Below are 17,726 nucleotides of genomic sequence, written 5' to 3'. Positions count from 1 at the left end.
TGGGAGGCCGAAGTGGGCAGGTCACTTGAGGTCAGGAGTTCGAGACCAGCCTGGCCAACATGGTGAAACCCTGTCTCTACTAAAAATACAAAAATTGGCTGGGTGTGGTGGCTCATGCCTGAAGTCCCAGCTACTTGGGGGGCTGAGGCAGGAGAATGGCTTGAACTCAGGAGGCAGAGGTTGCAGTGAGCCAAAATCGCACCATTGTAGTCCAGCCTGGGTGACAGAGCAAGACACTGTCTCAAAAAAATAGATAAACACAAATACAGAAAAGCCGGGTGTGGTGGTGTGCACCTGTAGTCCCAGCTCCTCAGGAGGCTGAGGCAGGAAAATCACTTGAACCTGGGAAGCAGAGCTTGCAGTGAGCCAAGATCGTGCCATTGCATTCCAGCCTGGGCAACAGAATGAGACTCAGTATCAAAAAGGAAAAGAAAGGGTGGGTGCGGTGGCTCATGCCTGTAATCCCAGCATTTTGGAGGCCAAGGCAGGTGGATCACCTTAGGTCAGGAGCTCAAGACCAGCCTGAGCAACATGGTGAAACCCTGTCTCTACTAAAAATACAAAAAAAAATTAGCCAGGTGTGGTGGCGCACACCTGTAATCCCAGCTACTCAGGAGGCTGAGGCAGGAGAATCGCTTGAACCCAGGAGATGGAGGTTGCAGTGAGCTGAGATCGTGCCATGGCACTCTAGCCTGGGTAACAAGAGCGAAAATTGTCTCGAGAAAAAAAAGAAAAAGAAAATGGAGGCTCAGTGGTCACGCCGCCACTCAACATCAACAACGCGATGCATTCTTGGCTGCAACATTAAAACTGTCAGGGTGGAGTGAGGAAACAGGTTACGATTAAGGAACAAGATGCTTACTACAGAAATCATGTAACTATGAGAAGAGTTGGAGATAAAGGGGTTCACAGGAAGAGAGGAGATCACTAAATGCAATAGCCTGGAATGGCCTGATGAAAACCAGAGGGATGGTGAAATCCAAGGATCTCTGTGTACCTGAATCCTAAGGAGGGTCCCTGGTGGGGATGCTTGTGGAAAAGTCTGTGGAGTGTGCTAAGAGGAAACTAAAGTCCAATGTCATGTTGGCTTTGGGAGCTGTTCTAGACTAGCAGAGCCAGGTCAGAAAAAAAATGTATTATAGTTGGATGCGGTGGTTCACACCTGTAATCCCAGCACTTCGGGAGGCCAAGGCAGGCGGATCATGAGGTCAAGAGATGCAGACCATTCTGGCTAACGTGGTGAAACCCATCTCTACTAAAAAAAAAAAAAAAAAGAAAAAAAAAAAATTAGCCGGGTGTGGGTGTTGGGGGCCTGTAGTCCCAGCTACTCAGGAGGCTGAAACGGGATAACTGTTTGAACCCAAGAGGTGAGGGTTGCAGTGAGCCAAGATCGCACTGCTGCACTCCAACCTGGGTGACACAGCGAGACTCCATCTCAAAAAAAAAAAAAAAGGGTTGCAACATAGGTCCATAAGGTTGCCACGTATTTGTTTCTGGGTAGGCTATTAGAACTGAGAATAATGCCTTCTTCACTTCACTTTTCAAAACTGATGTGCCTTCACCTTCTCATGAACTTTAACTCAGAACCATAAACAGAAGGGACTCTGGGATATCTAGTTTCCAGCCTTATTAGGGCTGACAGGACAATCAAGTAGAACAAGCTATACACTAACTTTCATCTTCATGTCAAAAGGTCTTTCCTCTTGGCCGGGCGCGGTGGCTCAAGCCTGTAATCCCAGCACTTTGGGAGGCCGAGGCGGGCGGATCACGAGGTCAGGAGATCGAGACCATCCTGGCTAACACTGTGAAACCCCGTCTCTACTAAAAATACAAAAAACTAGCCGGGCGAGGTGGCGGCGCCTGTAATCCCAGCTACTCGGGAGGCTGAGGCAGGAGAATGGCGTAAACCCGGGAGGCGGAGCTTACAGTGAGCTGAGATCTGGCCACTGCACTCCAGCCTGGGTGACAGAGCGAGACTCCGTCTCAAAAAAAAAAAAAAAAAAAAAAAAAAAGGTCTTTCCTCTTAATGCAGTTTGTCCAATTTCCAACCAAGATCAAGGACAGTGAGCAAGAAAATAGGGCTGGGTGTGGTAGCTCACGCCTGTAATTCAAAATATGACCAGAAACCAGTTAAGAATGATGTCTGTCAAGAGTCTTCTGACTCTGTATCTGCGTTACACCAAGTGGTATCCACAAGGAACAAACAAATGTGGAAGACCCATCTTTAAATAATAAAGACTGAAGGACACTGGGAATGGAGACTCATGCCTGTAATCCAGCACTTTGAGAGGCCGAGGCGAGGGGACTGCTTGAGCCCAGGAGTTCGATACTAGCTTGGGCAACATAGCAAGACACTATCTCTATAAAATAAAACTTTTATAGCCGGGCGCGGTGGCTCAAGCCTGTAATCCCAGCACTTTGGGAGGCCGAGACGGGCGATCACGAGGTCAGGAGATCGAGACCATCCTGGCTAACACGGTGAAACCCCGTCTCTACTAAAATACAAAAAACTAGCCGGGCGAGGTGGCGGCGCCTGTAGTCCCAGCTACTCGGGAGGCTGAGGCAGGAGAATGGCGTGAACCGGGGGCCAGCTTGCAGTGAGCTGAGATCCGCCACTGCACTCCAGCCTGGGCGTCAGAGCGAGACTCCTCTCAAAAAAAAAAAAAAAAAAAAAAAAAAAAAAATAAAATAAAACTTTTAATTAAAAAAATATGATTGAAGGGAAAGGTAGAGTGACAGCAAATTCCAGTACCTGCAATAGTGGACTGGAAAAGAAATAACAGTCTCATGATCACACACTGGAAATATAACGGAAAGTGGAAATCAGGCCAGGCACAGTGGCTCACATCTGTAATCCCAACACTTTGGGAAGCTAAGGCAGGCAGATCACCTGATGTCAGGAGTTCGAGACCAGGCTGGCCAACATGGCAAAACCTCCATATCTACTAAAAATACAAAAATTAGCTGGACATGATGGCACGTGCTTGTAGTCCCAGCTACTTGGGAGGCTGAGGCAGGAGAATTGGTTGAACCAGGGAGGTGGAGGTTGCTGTGAGCCAAGATCATGCCTCTGCACTCCAGCCTGGGCAACACAGCAAGACTCTGTCTCAAAAAAAAAAAGAAGGAATCAAAAATGTTTCATCTAAACTCACACCAAGTTGTGCATGAAAACAAAAAAACAATCACCCCCCAGGTCCAAAAGACATTGCAATGGAAATGAGACAAATTTTATATAACTACAATTACTTAAAGTCCTAAATGACAAAATATACATAGTATAGCTGAAAGCGTACAAAACAGAGTATTAAGTTTACATCACAAACATAAACTAGAAATTATACACAAGGAATCACAATTTTTTTTTTTTTTTTTGAGACGGAGTCTCGCTCTGTCACCCAAGCTGGAGTGCAGTGGCCGGATCTCAGCTCACTGCAAGCTCCGCCTCCCGGGTTCACGCCATTCTCCTGCCTCAGCCTCCCGAGGAGCTGGGACTACAGGCGCCCGCCACCTCGCCCATCTAGTTTTTTTTTTTTTGTACTTTTAGTAGAGACGGGGTTTCACCGTGTTAGCCAGGATGGTCTCGATCTCCTGACCTTGTGATCCGCCCGCCTCGGCCTCCCAAAGTGCTGGGATTACAGGCTTGAGCCACCGCACCCGGCCAAGGAATCACTATTAAGGCTGAGGCATGTAAAGGCAATACCATATTAATCATAATTAAGAGATTTCTCTCCTACTCGGAGTTTTCAGGTACAAAATAAGCGCTATCCCAGAAGGTTTTCCTACATGCTCTACATAAATAAGGTTTCTTGCCAGTGTTTTCTCGCATTTACAACAAGGTTTTAGGGTTGAACACTCCCCCAGGTCCACTGTATTCGTGGATTCACGCTCCAGCATGTGTTCTCACGTGTGCTTGCAGCGATGCGAGATACCTGAAGGTTTTCCCACACTGCTTGCATTCATACGGTCTCTCTCCAGTGTGTGTTCTCACGTGCACACGAAGGGACGAGGAACAACTGTAGGCTTTCCCACATTCAGGACATTCGTAGGGTTTGACTCCACTGTGTGATCTCACATGCTTTTGAAAGTACTGAGCGTGGCTGAAGGCTTTCCCACACTGATTACATTCATACGGCTTCTCCCCGCTGTGGGTTCGCACATGCTCTCGAAGGGAGGAGTGACAGCTGAAGGCTTTCCCACAATGCTTACACTCAAAGGGCTTCTCTCCAGTATGCGTCCTCACGTGGATTCGAAGGGAGGAGGAAAAACTGTAGGCTTTCCCACACTCCTTACATTCATAGGGCTTCACCCCGCTGTGTGTTTTCACATGTCTTCTAAAGTAAGTGGGACATCCGAAGGCCTTCCCACACTGCTTGCACACATAGGGCTTCTCTCCGGTGTGCATTCTCACGTGTGCTCGCAGAGAGGAGGGGTACCTGAAGGCTTTGCTGCATTCCTTACATTCATAGGGTTTCTCACCACTGTGTGTTCTCCCGTGTTCTCGAAGAGATGAGTAACAAGTGAACGCTTTTCCGCAATGTTTACACTGACAGGGTTTCTCTCCAGTGTGCGTCCTCACGTGATCTCTAAAGGAGGAGTAACAGCTGAATGATTTTCCACAATGCTTACATTCATACGGTTTCTCTCCAGTGTGTGTTCTGACATGTTCTCGAAAGTATGAGGGACAGCTGAAGGCTTTCCCACACTCCTTACACTCGTAGGGTTTCTCGCCTGTGTGAGTTCTTACATGCCGTGTAAGGTAGGAATAATACATAAAGCTCTTCCCACATACTTTACAGGCATGGGTTTTCTGCCCATGGTGACTATTCACATGTCCCCTGAAAGAGGAGCGACACGTGAAAGCTTTTCCACATTTCTTACATTCATAAGACTTTTGACTGCTGAGACTTTTCATATATGTCGCGGATGGTCTCCCTGAGTCCCGGCCATTACAGGGTTTCTCTACAGTCTGCGTTTTCGTAGGAGGGCTTTGGCAGGAGAGGCAGCTACAGGCTTGCCGGCATTCCTTACACAGTCTCTCTCTGGTGTGAGATCTCTGCTGATGCTCGAAGGCTTTGCCACACTCAGTGCACTCAGAGGGCTGAGCTTCGGCAGGGCAACTCTTGTGCACAGGAAGGTTCGCCGTCTGGCTCCAGGTCTCTCCACATGGATGACCTTCATTACTTTCACAGAGGCTCCCCAGTGGACGTCTGTTCAAAACGGGAAGCACACTACTAGTCATTAATGATTATAAGTGATTAACTGATCAATGGTTTTTAGTGATTATTTTGATTACATATTTTCCAGTTTCACTGAATGGGTCTATTTTCAGCACGGTCTGCCTGGTGTCTATGGAGAACAAGCTTAATGCTCCAGCTGAAGGCTCAACTGCAGCCATAAATTTCACGGTGTTTCTTTTTTTCTTTTTTTTTTTTTTTTGAGAAAGAGTCTCGCTCTGTCGCCCAGGCTGGAGTGCAGTGGTGCCATCTTGGCTCACTGCAAGCTCCACCTCCCGGATTCATGCCATTCTCCTGCCTCAGCCTTCCGAGTAGCTGGGACTACAGGCGCCCGCCACCAGGCCCGGCTAATTTTTTTTATTTTAGTAGAGACGAGGTTTTACCATGTTAGCCAGGATGGTCTTGATCTCCTGACCTCGTGATCCGCCCACTTCAGCCTCCCAAAGTACTGGGATTACAGGCGTGAGCCACCGTGCCTGGCCTTTGTCTTTTCTTTTTTTTTGAGACGGAGTTTTGCTCTTGTTGCCCAGGCTGGAGTGCAATGGCACAATCTTGGCTCACCACAACTTCCACCTCGTCCACCTCCCGGGTTCAAGTGATACTCCTGCCTCACCCTCCCGAGTGGCTGGGATTACAGGCATGCACCACCACACCTGGCTAATTCTTTTTTGTATTTTTTTTTTTTTTTAGTAGAGATGGGGTTTCCCCATGTTGGTCAGGCTGGTCTCGAACTCCTGACCTCAGGTGATCCACCTGCCTCGGCCTCCCAAAGTGCTGGGATTACAGGCGTGAGCCACTGTGCCCCACCACGGTGTTTCTCATCGATGAGGTTTCCTGATATTGTTTCCAACTGTTTCAGACATGTGACGTCGACATCACATTTATGAAAATATTCTCTTAGGTAAAGTCTCGGCCAGGTATAGTGGATCACACCTGTAATCCAAGCACTTTGGGAGGCCGAGATGGGTGGACTGCTGAGTCCAGGAGTTTGATACCAGTCTAGGTAACATGGTGAAACTCCGTCTCTACAAAAACACAAAAATTAGCCAGGTGTGGTGGTGTGTGCCTGTGGTCCCAGCTACTGGGGAGGATGAGATGGGAGGATTGCTTGAGCCCAGGAGGCGAAGGTTGCAGTGAGCCAAGATCTGTGCCACTGCACTTCAGCCTGAGTGACAGAGTGAATCCCCACTCTGGAATAAATTAAAAAATAAAATTAAAAAAAAGTAATTATTAAAATATATTTTTAAAAAGAGAAAATAAAGAAAAAGAAAAAAGTCTCCATGAGTCTACAATTGTGTAGCTGGTTTATACTTTTTTTTTTTTTTTTTTTTGAGATGGAGCTTTGCTCTCATCGCCCAGGTGGAGTGCAGTGGCGTGATCTCGGCTTACCACAACCTCCGCTTCCCAGGTTCAGGCGATTCTCCTGCCTCAATCTCCTGAGCAGCTGGGATTACAGGCATGGGCCACCACGCCCAGCTAGTTTTGTATTTTTAGTAGAGACAGGGTTTCTCCATATTGGCCAGGCTGGTTTCGAACTATTGACCTCAGGTGATCCGGCCGCCTCAGCCTCCCAAAGTGCTGGGATTACAGGCGTGAGCTCCCCCCCCCCCGCCCGGCTGATACTTTTCGTTTAATGGCAAGTTAGTTTGACACTCTGTGGAGAGGCCCATCCCTCTGATTGTGAGCCACTCACCTCAAATGCCTCTCTGGGATTTGGTGCTGATCTCCAATGTTATCAAATCTCCAATTTTCTCCAAAAATAGACCAGTAATCACTTGTGAACTTTACAATTTCTTCATCATTGGATATTCCATTCCCCAAAACATCCCTCTGAGAACTTGATCCACTGGTTCTAACATAAATGCAACAATCTGCAACAATCAATTACACAATTTCTTAGGGGAAATATGTTGGGATAAAGGAAAGAAAATAGACCGCATATGGATTTCTTTTCATATACTAATCCAAAAATGTAACCACAGTTTATAAGGAAGAATAGACATGCTATCAAAGTGAGACTCTGATGACCTCATCTATTTGAGAATTTGGCAATAATAAAAAACAGATGAGCCGGGTGCAGTGGCTCATGCCTGTAACCCCAAAGCACTGGGGGGCCAAGGTAGGAGAATTGCTTGATCCCAGGAGTTCAAGAGGAGCCTGGGCAACGTAGGAAAATAAGGAGACCTCATCTCTGAACAACAACAAAAAATTTAAATTAGCCACGCGTGGTGTTGGTGTTGTGTGCCTATAATCCCAGCTCCTTGGGAGGCCAAGGAGGGAGGATCACTTGAGCCCAGGAAGTCAAAGCTGCAGTAGGCCATGATCGCACCACGGCACTCCAGCCTGGGTGACAGAGTGAGATCCTGTCTCAAAAAAAGAATAGTGCCGGGCGGAGGGGCTCACGCCTATAATCCCAGAACTTTGGGAGGCCAAGCCGGGTGGATCACCTGAGGTCAGGAGTTCAAAACCAGCCTGACCAACATGGTTAAACCCTGTCTCTACTAAAAATACAAAAAATTAGCCAGGCATAGTGGCACATGCCTGTAATCCCAGCTACTTGGGAGGTTGAGGCAGAAGAATCCCTTGTACCTGGGAGGTGGCGGTTGCAGTGAACCGAGATTGTGCCATTGCACTCTAGCCTGGGCAATGGGCAATAAAACTCTGTCTCCAAAAAAAAAAGAAGAGATGAACATGGCAGCCTGTTTACTAAGAAACAGAATAGTTCCAAAGAGATGGAGACTGATGTCAAGTAAAATATTATCAGAAAAGGAAAGTACAAAGGTGGTGGGCAAAATGCACATGCGCAAACGCTCCTTTTATATGAGGAAATACAGAGGCTTTCCCCTGCGAAGGAGGACGGTGCAGGAGGATGGCGGAAAAGCCGCACAGGGCAGCTGAGACAGGACACACCTCCTCCTTCTCAGAGAAGGGTTTGTGTTTCTAACCCACACTGCCAAACAGAACCTTCTTATCCAGAACCCACTCTGCCCGAGGGCTGCTTACTGCTCTCCTGGTGCTCACAGGCACAGGGCCCTTACAGGAGTCCTTCCTCTCCGCTGTGCCCGGCTGCCCTCAGGTGTGGGCGCCGCCCACTCCTTGAGAATCACATGATGAGGAAGGATTGTGAAGGGCAACAAATGTTCCCCGAGACAGGCCAACACTTTGACCTCCCAGACCACCGATGATGACTGAGAGTTTTAACTGCAGCAAAATGACCATGTCAAACATGGATTACTCACTGTGTAACTTTGATTTACTTTATCACAGTGTACTTTTTTTTTCCCAGTACAGTGACTCTGTGTGGTGAACCACAGAGCTGCCTCCGTTGCCCCAACGTGACACAGAATACTCTGCCCACACTTATAACATGTGAGCAGCCAAAACACTGGTGATCAAGAAAACCTAAATATCAATAATACACAAAACTTTGTTTTCAGGGAGAAGCATTTGGACTCCATGTTCCATGGGGGTTGGGATCATATCTCTCTCTTTTCCAACATATTTCAATTTCTGAGCTCAAATAAAAAGAAACACAAGGTATCTCTGCTCTCCAGGGACGCAGGGAGGGAATGATGCCAATCTCACCTAAGGAGGCCAGGTTCCTGCAGGTCTCCAGCATCACATCTCTGTACAGGCTCCTCTGAGCATGATCCAGCAACGCCCACTCTTCTGGGGTGAAGTTCACAGCCACTTCCTCAAAGACCAGGGAGTCCTAAAACATCCCACACATCCCACTTCAGCAAGGCACCATCCTCCCCAGTGTGCACAGGAAGGGGGTGAGGCCGACAGCCTGGGGAACTGAGCCACACAGAGCTTATGTTCTTGTGAGAGGGGACAGACAATATGAAAAAGTGCGGTACACTCAATGCTGTGAGTACCTTCCCAACAGGAAGCAAAGCGTGATGATGGCCTCTGCGGGAGACTTACAAGGAATTACTGAGAAATGGCAGATCTCAGATCTGCAGGGCAGAGGAAACACTAAAAAATGTGAAAATATCATTAAGCTAAGGCTGGTGGCTTGTGCCTGTAATCCTAGTACTTTGAGAGGCTGAGGTGGGAGGATTGCTTAGGGCCAGGAGTTGGAGACCAGCCTGGGCTACATAGTGAGATCCCGTCTCTACAAAAAAAATAAAATATGATAAATTAACCAGCCATGGTGGCACACACCTGTAGTCCCAGCTACTTAGGAGGGTGAGGAGGGACGATCGCTTGAGCCCAGGGGTTCAAGGCTGCAGTGAACTATGACTGTGCCACTGCACTCCAGCCTGGGCAACAGAGTGAGACCCAATCTCAAAAAAATAAAATAAGGCCGAGGCAGGCAGATCACGAGGTCAGGAGGTCGAGACTATCCTGGCTAACACGGTGAAACCCTGTCTCTAATAAAAATACAAAAAAAAGAAAAGAAAAGAAAAGAAAACTTAGCAGGGTGTGGTGGCAGGCGCCTATAGTCCCAGCTACTCGGGAAGCTGAGGCAGGAGAATGGTGTGAACCCAGGAGGTGGAGCCTGCAGTGAGCCCAGATCACACCACTGCACTCCAGGCTGGGCAATAGAGCGAGACTCCGTCTCAAAAAAAAAAAAAAAGAAAGAGAAGAGACTATATCCTTATAATTTAGGATACTGGCCAGGTGTGGTGGTTCACGCCTGTAGTTCCAACACTTTGGGAGGCTGAGGCAGGCAGATCACTTGAGCTCAGGAGTTCGAGACCAGCCTAGGCAACACGGTAAAACCCTGTCTCTAACAACAACAACAACAAAAACCTAAAAGAATTTAGGATATTGGCCTGAACTGGAGGGAGAAGCCTACCATTATGTATCATTTCAAATGAGATGTCAAGGCCTGTCATTACACACTGTTCACTTTAGGATGGTTCAGCTGATTCTGTAATTGTCTTACAAAACTTTTCTACATGTGTTCTATTCTACAATAAAATGCTATCAGCAGCTGGGCTTGGTGGCTCATGCCTACAATCCCAGAACTTTGGGAGACTGAGATGGGAGGACTGTTTGAGCCCAGAAGTTCGAGACCAACCTGGACAATATGGTGAAACCCTGTCTCTACAAAAAATACAAAAATTAGCCAGGCATGGTGGTGTGCACCTGGAGTCCCAGCTACTCAGGAGGCTGAGGTGGGAGGATCATTTGAGCCCAGGGGGTTGAGGCTGCAGTGAGCCAAGATGTTGCCACTGCACTCCAGCATGGGTGACACAGTGATACCCTATCTCAAAAAAAAAAAAAAAAAAAAAAGGCCGGGAAAGGTGGCTCACAACTGTAATCCCAGCACTTTGGGAGACCGAGGCCAGCAGATCACTTGAGGTCAGGAGTTCATGAGCAGCCTCGCCAACATGATGAAACCCCATCTCTACTAAAAATACAAAAATTAGCCAGGCACGGTGGCTCACGCCTGTAATCCTAGCACTTTGGGAGGCCAAGGCAGGTGAATCACCTGAGGTCAGGAGTTCAAGACCAGCCTGTCCAACATGATGAAACTCCATCTCTACTAAAAATACAAAAAAAAAGTAACCGGGCGTGGTGGCGGATGCCTGTAATCCCAGCTACCTGGGAGGCTGAGGCAAGAGAATCGCTTTAATCTGGGAGGCAGAGGCTGCAGTGAGCTGAGATTGCACCACTGCACTCCAGCCTGGGCAATGAAAGCAAAACTCCGTCTCAAAAAAAAAAAGAAAAAAAAATTAGCCAGGCATGGTGGCAGGCGCCTGTAGTTCCAGCTACTCAGGAGGCTGAGGCAGGAGAATCACTTAAACCCGGGAGGCGGAGCTTGCAGTGAGCCGAGATCGCACCACTGCACTCCAGCCTGGGCAACAGAGTGAGATTCCAGCTCAAAAAAAAGGTATGAACTCATAATTCACATTAAAGGAAAACTGCCAAGTCATCTTCATAGATGCCCCAAACAAGCGGTTTATTCTATCCACCATCCAGCCGTATCCAAAAATCTGAGAAGTATCAGGTGGGAATCTGCATTGCAAAGCCGTGTTCATCCACGGATATACGAATGGCATGAAGCACACTGGTCCCACCTCAGGTGCCACACCCGCTTCAACCAAAGTCCCTTAACCTGGGCCTGAATACAAACGCAGCTGAGGCTGGGCACGGTGGCTCATGCCTGTAACCCCAGCCCTTTAGGAGGCTGAGGCAGGTGGATCACTTGAGGTCAGGAGTTCAAGACCAGCCTGGCCAACGTGGTGAAAGCCCGTTGTTAGGGACAAACTGCCTCAAAAAAGCTTCTTGGCGCGCCCACCCCTCCCCCAGATGCTCTGCAACTCTTCTCTGTGCCCACCCTTCCCTCAAGCCTCTTTACATTTCTTTTTTTTTTTTTTTTTTTTGAGATGCAGTCTCGCTCTGTGGCCCAGGCTGGAGTGCAGTGGCCGGATCTCAACTCACTGCAAACTCCGCCTCCCGGGTTTACGCCATTCCCCTGCCTCAGCCTCCTGAGTAGCTGGGACTACAGGCGCCTGCCACCTCCTCCAGCTAATTTTTTGTATTTTTAGTAGACACGGGGTTTCACCGTGGTCTCGATCTCCTGACTTCGTGATCTGCCCGCCTCGGCCTCCCAAAGGGCTGGGATTACAGGCTTGAGCCACCGCGCCCGGCCGCCTCTTTACATTTCTAAGCCCTTATCTGGGCACCACAGTGAAGCCAGGGAAGCTTCTCACCGCAGTGATCAAGACTCCTCACTGATCAGACCTTGCTGCGATAAGCAAACCCCAATTACAAACCATCCGGACCGCACAGGGGGAGGTCATGGGAAGCATAAACAAACTTGACTTACACCCTCCCGTGATAAATGTCACAAGGTAATATGGGGCAACATTAACCAGCAAACAACCCCAGGGTCTCTCTCCCCCACAGAAACCCCTCATTTTGTAAGCTCAGGCTTGCCTCCTCTCTCTCTAGTGGAGCAGCCAGTAGGTTCAATAAACTTCCTCGCCTGACCTTGGGTCTCTCTCTCATCCTTTCTCTCGGCTAACCTTATACCCGTCTCTACTAAAAATACAAAAATTAGCCAGGCGTGGTGGCGCGCCTGTAATCTCAGCTACTCGGGAGACTGAGGCAGGAGAATCGCTTGAACCCAGGAGGCGGAGGTTGCAGTGAGCTGAGATCAAACCACTGCACTCCAGCCTGGGAGACAGAGCGAGACTGTCTCAAAAAAAAAAAGTAAGAACGCAGCCAAATCACTACTTTCAGTGTTAAAGGACAAAGGAGTGAGTGCTGGATTCTAAAAGACTAATCTAGAAGGTTTTTTTTTTTTTTTGAGGCGGAGTCTCGCTCTGTAGCCCGGACTGGAGTGCAGTGGCTGGATCTCAGCTCACTGCAAGCTCCGCCTCCCGGGTTTACGCCATTCTCCTGCCTCAGCCTCCCGAGGAGCTGGGACTACAGGCGCCCGCCACCGCGCCCGGCTAGTTTTTTGTATTTTTTAGTAGAGATGGGGGTTTCACCGTGTTAGCCAGGATGGTCTCGATCTCCTGACCTCGTGATCTGCCCGTCTCGGCCTCCCAAAGTGCTGGGATATCTAGAAGGTTTTTTATCCCACAACGGGTCCCGTGCAGAAAACAGGTATGAGTTCATGATTATCCTCATGATAAATTGTTTGTCAATCCCCTAACTGGAATTGCCGCTTCTCTGTACTGTGGGTCTCAGTACTGTGGGTCGCATTTTACAGAATGTGCATCCATCTGATGCGCAGATACTAACAGGAGACGGAGCAGGGTCACACGTTGTCACAAACTCTGCACCCTGCCTAAGTCGGTGCTAGTTTCATGAATGTTTTCAATCCACACCTTCGCCCACCTCACAATAAGGCGTGGGGCTGTGTGTGCGCCTTTCCCCTCGTCCTAATAGAAGAAGCAACGTTTTCCAAGTTTGAGAGTTTTCCACAGCAGCCTTCTCAGGCTAAGCCACAGAATAACACCAGGCAGTGGCAGAAGGCAAAGAACACATCTGAGACACTACTGACTGCCCTCACTAAGGACAAGAAAAAAAGACAAAAAGCATTTATTCTTTTTTTTTTTTTTGAGACAGGGTCTAGCTCTGTTGCCCAGGCTGGAGTGCAGTGACGCAATCTCAGCTCACTGCAACGTCCGCCTCCTGGGTTCAAGCGATTCTCCTGCCTCAGCCTCCCAAGTAGCTGGGATTACAGGCACGCAACACCACGCCCAGCTAATTTTTGTATTTTTAGTAGAGATGAGGTTTCACCATGTCGGTCAGGGTGGTCCTGAACTTCTGACCTTGTGATCTGCCCACCTCAGCCTCCCACGGTGCTGGGGTTACAGGTGTGAGCCACCGCACCCCGCTCTTTTTTTTTTTTTTTTTTTTCTGAGACAGGGTCTAGCTCTGTTGCCCAGGCTGGAGTGCAGTGGTGCAGCCTCAAACTCGTGAGCTCAAGTGATTCTGCTCCCCGAGCCTCTCAAGTGGCTGGAACCACAGGTGCGCATCCCCAGTCTCATTATTTTACATTTATTAAAACCTGGGGCTGAAATAGGAACAATACTAGTGCTGAGCTGGACACAGACGAGGCTGTTTGCAGCTGTCAGGTGACAATGTTGAACTGACTTCAGTTCTGTGCTCCTGGAAACCAGCAAAGGTGAACCCCATCCTGCTGTGCTCTGGAAATGGGCACAGCCAGAACCCTCCCTTCCCATATGACTTAGGTAAGATTAATGAAGATGACAAGGCCAGATTCAGACCCTCCGAAGTCCCATTCTTTGTCTCAGAAATGATTCGCTAGGTTAGGAGCAGTGGCTCACGCCTGTAATCCCAGCACTTTGGGAGACCGAGGCGGGTGGATCACGAGGTCAGGAGTTCGAGACCAGCCTGACCAACATGGAAAAACCCCGTCTCTACTGAAAATACAAAAATTAGCCATACGTGGTGGTCCATGCCTGTAATCCCAGCTACTCGGGAGGCTGAGGCAGGAGAATCACTTGAACCTGGGAGGCAGAGGTTGCAGTGAGCCAAGACTGGGCCATTGCACTCCAGCCTGGGCAACGAGAGTGAAGCTGTATCTCAAAAAAAAAATAAAAATGCAAAAATACAAAAATTAGCTGAGCATGGTAGCATACACCTGTAATCCCAGCTACTTGGGAGGCTGAGGAAGGAGAATCTCTTGAGCCCAGGAGGCAGAGGTTGCAATGAGCTGAGATAGCGCCACAGCACTCAGCATGGGCAATAGAGCTAGACTCCATCTCAAAAACAAAACAAAACAGAAAACTGCTTCAAGACCAGGTGCTCACGCCTGTAATCCCATCACATTCGCAGGCCGAGGGGAAAGGATCAGTGGAGCTCAGGAGTTCAAGACCAGTCTGGGCAACATATTTTTCTCTACAGGAAAAGAAAAAAATTGACGAGGTCTCACTAGATGGCCCACGCTGGTCTCAAACTTCTGGTCTCAAGCATCATCCTGGTTCGGCTTCCCAAAGTTCTGGGATGACAGGTGTGAGCCACCACACCTGGCCGTTAAAACATTTTTGTTAAGAATTAGCTGGGTGTAGTGGGGCATGCATAGTCCCAGCTACTCAGGAGGCTGAGGCAGGAGGCCTGCCTGAGTCCAGAAGGTTGAAGCTGCAGTAAGCCATGATCGCACCACTGCATTCCAGCCTGGGCAACAGACTAAGACCTGACTAAAAGAAAGAAAGAAAAGAAAAACTTTTTTTTTTTTTTTTGAGACAGAGTCTCGCTCTGTTGCCCAAACTGGAGTGCAGTGGCCGGATCTCTGCTCACTGCAAGCTCCGCCCTTCAGGTTCACACCATTCTCCTGCCTCAGCCTCCCAAGTAGCTGGGACTACAGGCGCCCGCCACCTCGCCCGGCTAGTTTTTGTAATTTTTAGTAGAGACGGGGTTTCACCAGGTTAGCCAGGATGGTCTCCATCTCCTGACCTTCTGATCCGCCCGTCTCGGCCTCCCAAAGTGCTGGGATTACAGGCTTGAGCCACCGCGCCTGGCCGAAAAGAAAAACTTTTTTTAGCAAACTCTTTCTTTTTTTTCAGATGGAGTCTCACTCTGTGGCCCAGGCTGGAGTGTAGTGGTGTGATCACCGCTCACTGCAACCTCCGCCTCCTGGATTCAAGCAATTCTCCCTGCCTCAGCCCGCCAAGCAGCTGGGATTACAGGCACACACTACCACGCCAGCTAATTTTTGTATTTTTTAGTAGAGATGGGATTTCACCATGTTGGCCAGGCTGGTCTTGAACTCCCGACCTCAGGTGACCCACCCGCTTCAGCCTCCCAAAGTGCTGGGAGTACAGGCATGAGCCACTGCGCCAGGCCTAGCCAACTCTTCAGATGCCTGCATACTTGATGGTCACAGAGCTCTCCCCCTGCAGCTGTATCCCTGTGCCTATGGCATTAGTCCCCCAACCCAATCATCAACTGTCCCCATGTCCCTGTTGCTTATACCCCCACCCCACTGCAATAGAACCCCAAGCCTCTGGCATTACTCCTCTTCCCCTAATCCAACTAACCCTTCTCCCTATTCCAACAGCCCCTTCTCCCCCTCCCCCAATACCTTGCAATAATCCTTTTTCATAAAAGTTTCCTTACTATGTTTGGGTTGACACAGGCTTAACCACAGCGTCCCGTTTCTTCCCCAAACTTTACTCAGCCTTCTGTCCTCTCCACAGGTCCCTGAACTTTGAGTGGCCGCCCTGAGTCTGAGCAAGCAATAAGTGTGGAGCCCCCCCATCACCTCCCCTGAGCGAGCTGACCACGAGGAGGTACATTTACTGTCAATCCACTTTCTGCTTGTCCCCTAAAAAGTTCCTCCAAACCCTTTCTTGTTTATGAAAGTAAAGCCTTTTCCTGGTTGATTTTGAGAGCAGGCAGGTTTCTGAGGCTGGGGCTTATCCCTATTTTTCTCTCTCCTTCTCTAGCCACGATTTTTTTTTGTTTTTGTTTTTTGAGACGGAGTCTCGCTCTGTCGCCAGGCTGGAGTGCAGTGGCCCGATCTCGGCTCACTGCAAGCTCCGCCTCCCGGGTTCACGCCATTCTCCTGCCTCAGCCTCCCAAGTAGCTGGGACTACAGGCGCTGCCACCTCGCCCGGCTAACTTTTGTATTTTTAGTACAGACGGGGTTTCGCCATGTTGGACAGGCTGGTCTGGAACTTCTGACCTCAGGTGATCCACCCGCCTCAGCCTCCCAAAGTGCTGGGATTACAGGCGTGAGCTATCGCGCCCGGCCCAGGATTTTATTTTTGTTTGACAGGCTCCAGGACAGGGCACCACCTCCTCCTTGGCAGACCTTCCCAAACTGACCGCCAAGCCCCTGACGGCCCCCGACCTCTCCTCAAACTCTCCCCGAGCACCTGACTGCCTCTACTGTCCCCCCAAACTGCCCTCAAGCCCCTGACCGCCTCTACTGACCCCCAAAGTGCCCAAGCCCCTGACCGCTTCTGCTGTCCCCTCGAGCTGCCCCCAATCTCCCGACTGCAACTATTGTCCCCCTAAACTGCCTTCGAGCCCCTGATCACCTCTGTTCCCCAAAACTGCCCCCTTCAAACACATGACGGCCTCTACTGCCCCCCCAAACTGCCCCCGACTTCCTGACCGCTGCTACTGGCCCCCTAATCTGCCCTTGAGCCTGACTCCCCTCTACTGAGCTCCCAAAGTGCCGCCGAGCCCCTGAACAAGTCTGTTCCCGCAAACTGCCCCTCCCCTCCTCCACTCTCCCAAAACTGCCCTTGAGTCCCTGGCCGCCTCTACTGTCCCCGCAAACTGCCCCAGCGCCCCTTAAACCTCTACTGTCCCCGCAAACTGCCCCAGCGCCCCTTAAACCTCTACTGTCCACTTAAACTGCTCCAAGCCCCTGACCACCTCTGCTGTCCCCACAAGCTCCCCCCAAACTCCTGACCTCTACTGTCCCCAGAAACGACCCCTCCAGTCCCTGACCACCCCTGCTGTCTCCCCAGACTGCCCCCAGCCCTACCGGTCGGCCGCTGTGATCGCGTTCCCGGGGCCCAGGCGCTCGTCCTGCGCCGCCCCGCGCGTCCCTCAGCTTCCTCCGGCCGCGAACTCGGGCGGACGCCGGTTCCTGCCGCCCCACCTCGCCCTGGGCCCGGGCTCGGCTCGCGCCCCGCACTCACCATGTCCCGCCCGCTCCTGGGCTCTCCGGGGCAAGCGCCCCGCGGTCCAGCGGCCGGCGCCGGTGAGTACCACAGGCCACCTGAGCCGCTCGGGGGTAGGCGGGGAAGTGCACAGGGCAGAGGGGAACTGGGCTTTCCGTCCCTAGGGCCTGATTGGACAGATCTCGGGAAGTCGCGACTCTGATTAGACAATACTGTCAACTCCGCACCCCTGATTGGAGAGTTCCCCAGTCCGTCCCCCTAGCGCCCTTGATTGGTCAGGGCTCCATTTTTTTGGCTTAACGTCCCTGATTGGACAGTTCCCTGGGCACCGCCCCTGCCTGTCCTGATTGGCTAGTTGTCCCGAGTGACGGGCGCGTCGAGAACACGCGTGGCTGACCCTCCAGCCGGGGACACGCGGATC

General features: G+C 50.2%; 1 protein-coding gene across 1 annotated transcript; it reads right to left on the bottom strand.

The window, feature by feature from the left end:
- Positions 1-3,551: 3,551 nt before the first annotated feature.
- ZNF77 (zinc finger protein 77) lies at positions 3,552-17,459 on the bottom strand. Its single transcript, XM_033196093.1, has 4 exons — positions 17,324-17,459; positions 8,820-8,946; positions 6,928-7,105; positions 3,552-5,207 (listed from the first exon to the last, which is right to left on the bottom strand). Exons 1-4 carry the CDS (start codon positions 17,324-17,326, stop codon positions 3,881-3,883), a joined length of 1,635 nt encoding a protein of 544 aa, XP_033051984.1. The 5' UTR covers positions 17,327-17,459; the 3' UTR covers positions 3,552-3,880.
- Positions 17,460-17,726: the final 267 nt, after the last annotated feature.

Source organism: Trachypithecus francoisi, unplaced genomic scaffold (assembly GCF_009764315.1).
Source record: "Trachypithecus francoisi isolate TF-2019V2 unplaced genomic scaffold, Tfra_2.0 Lachesis_group5, whole genome shotgun sequence".
Lineage (NCBI taxonomy): Eukaryota > Metazoa > Chordata > Mammalia > Primates > Cercopithecidae > Trachypithecus > Trachypithecus francoisi.
Note: the sequence above shows the minus strand (reverse complement) of the source record. Positions and strands in the feature narration are given on the sequence as shown.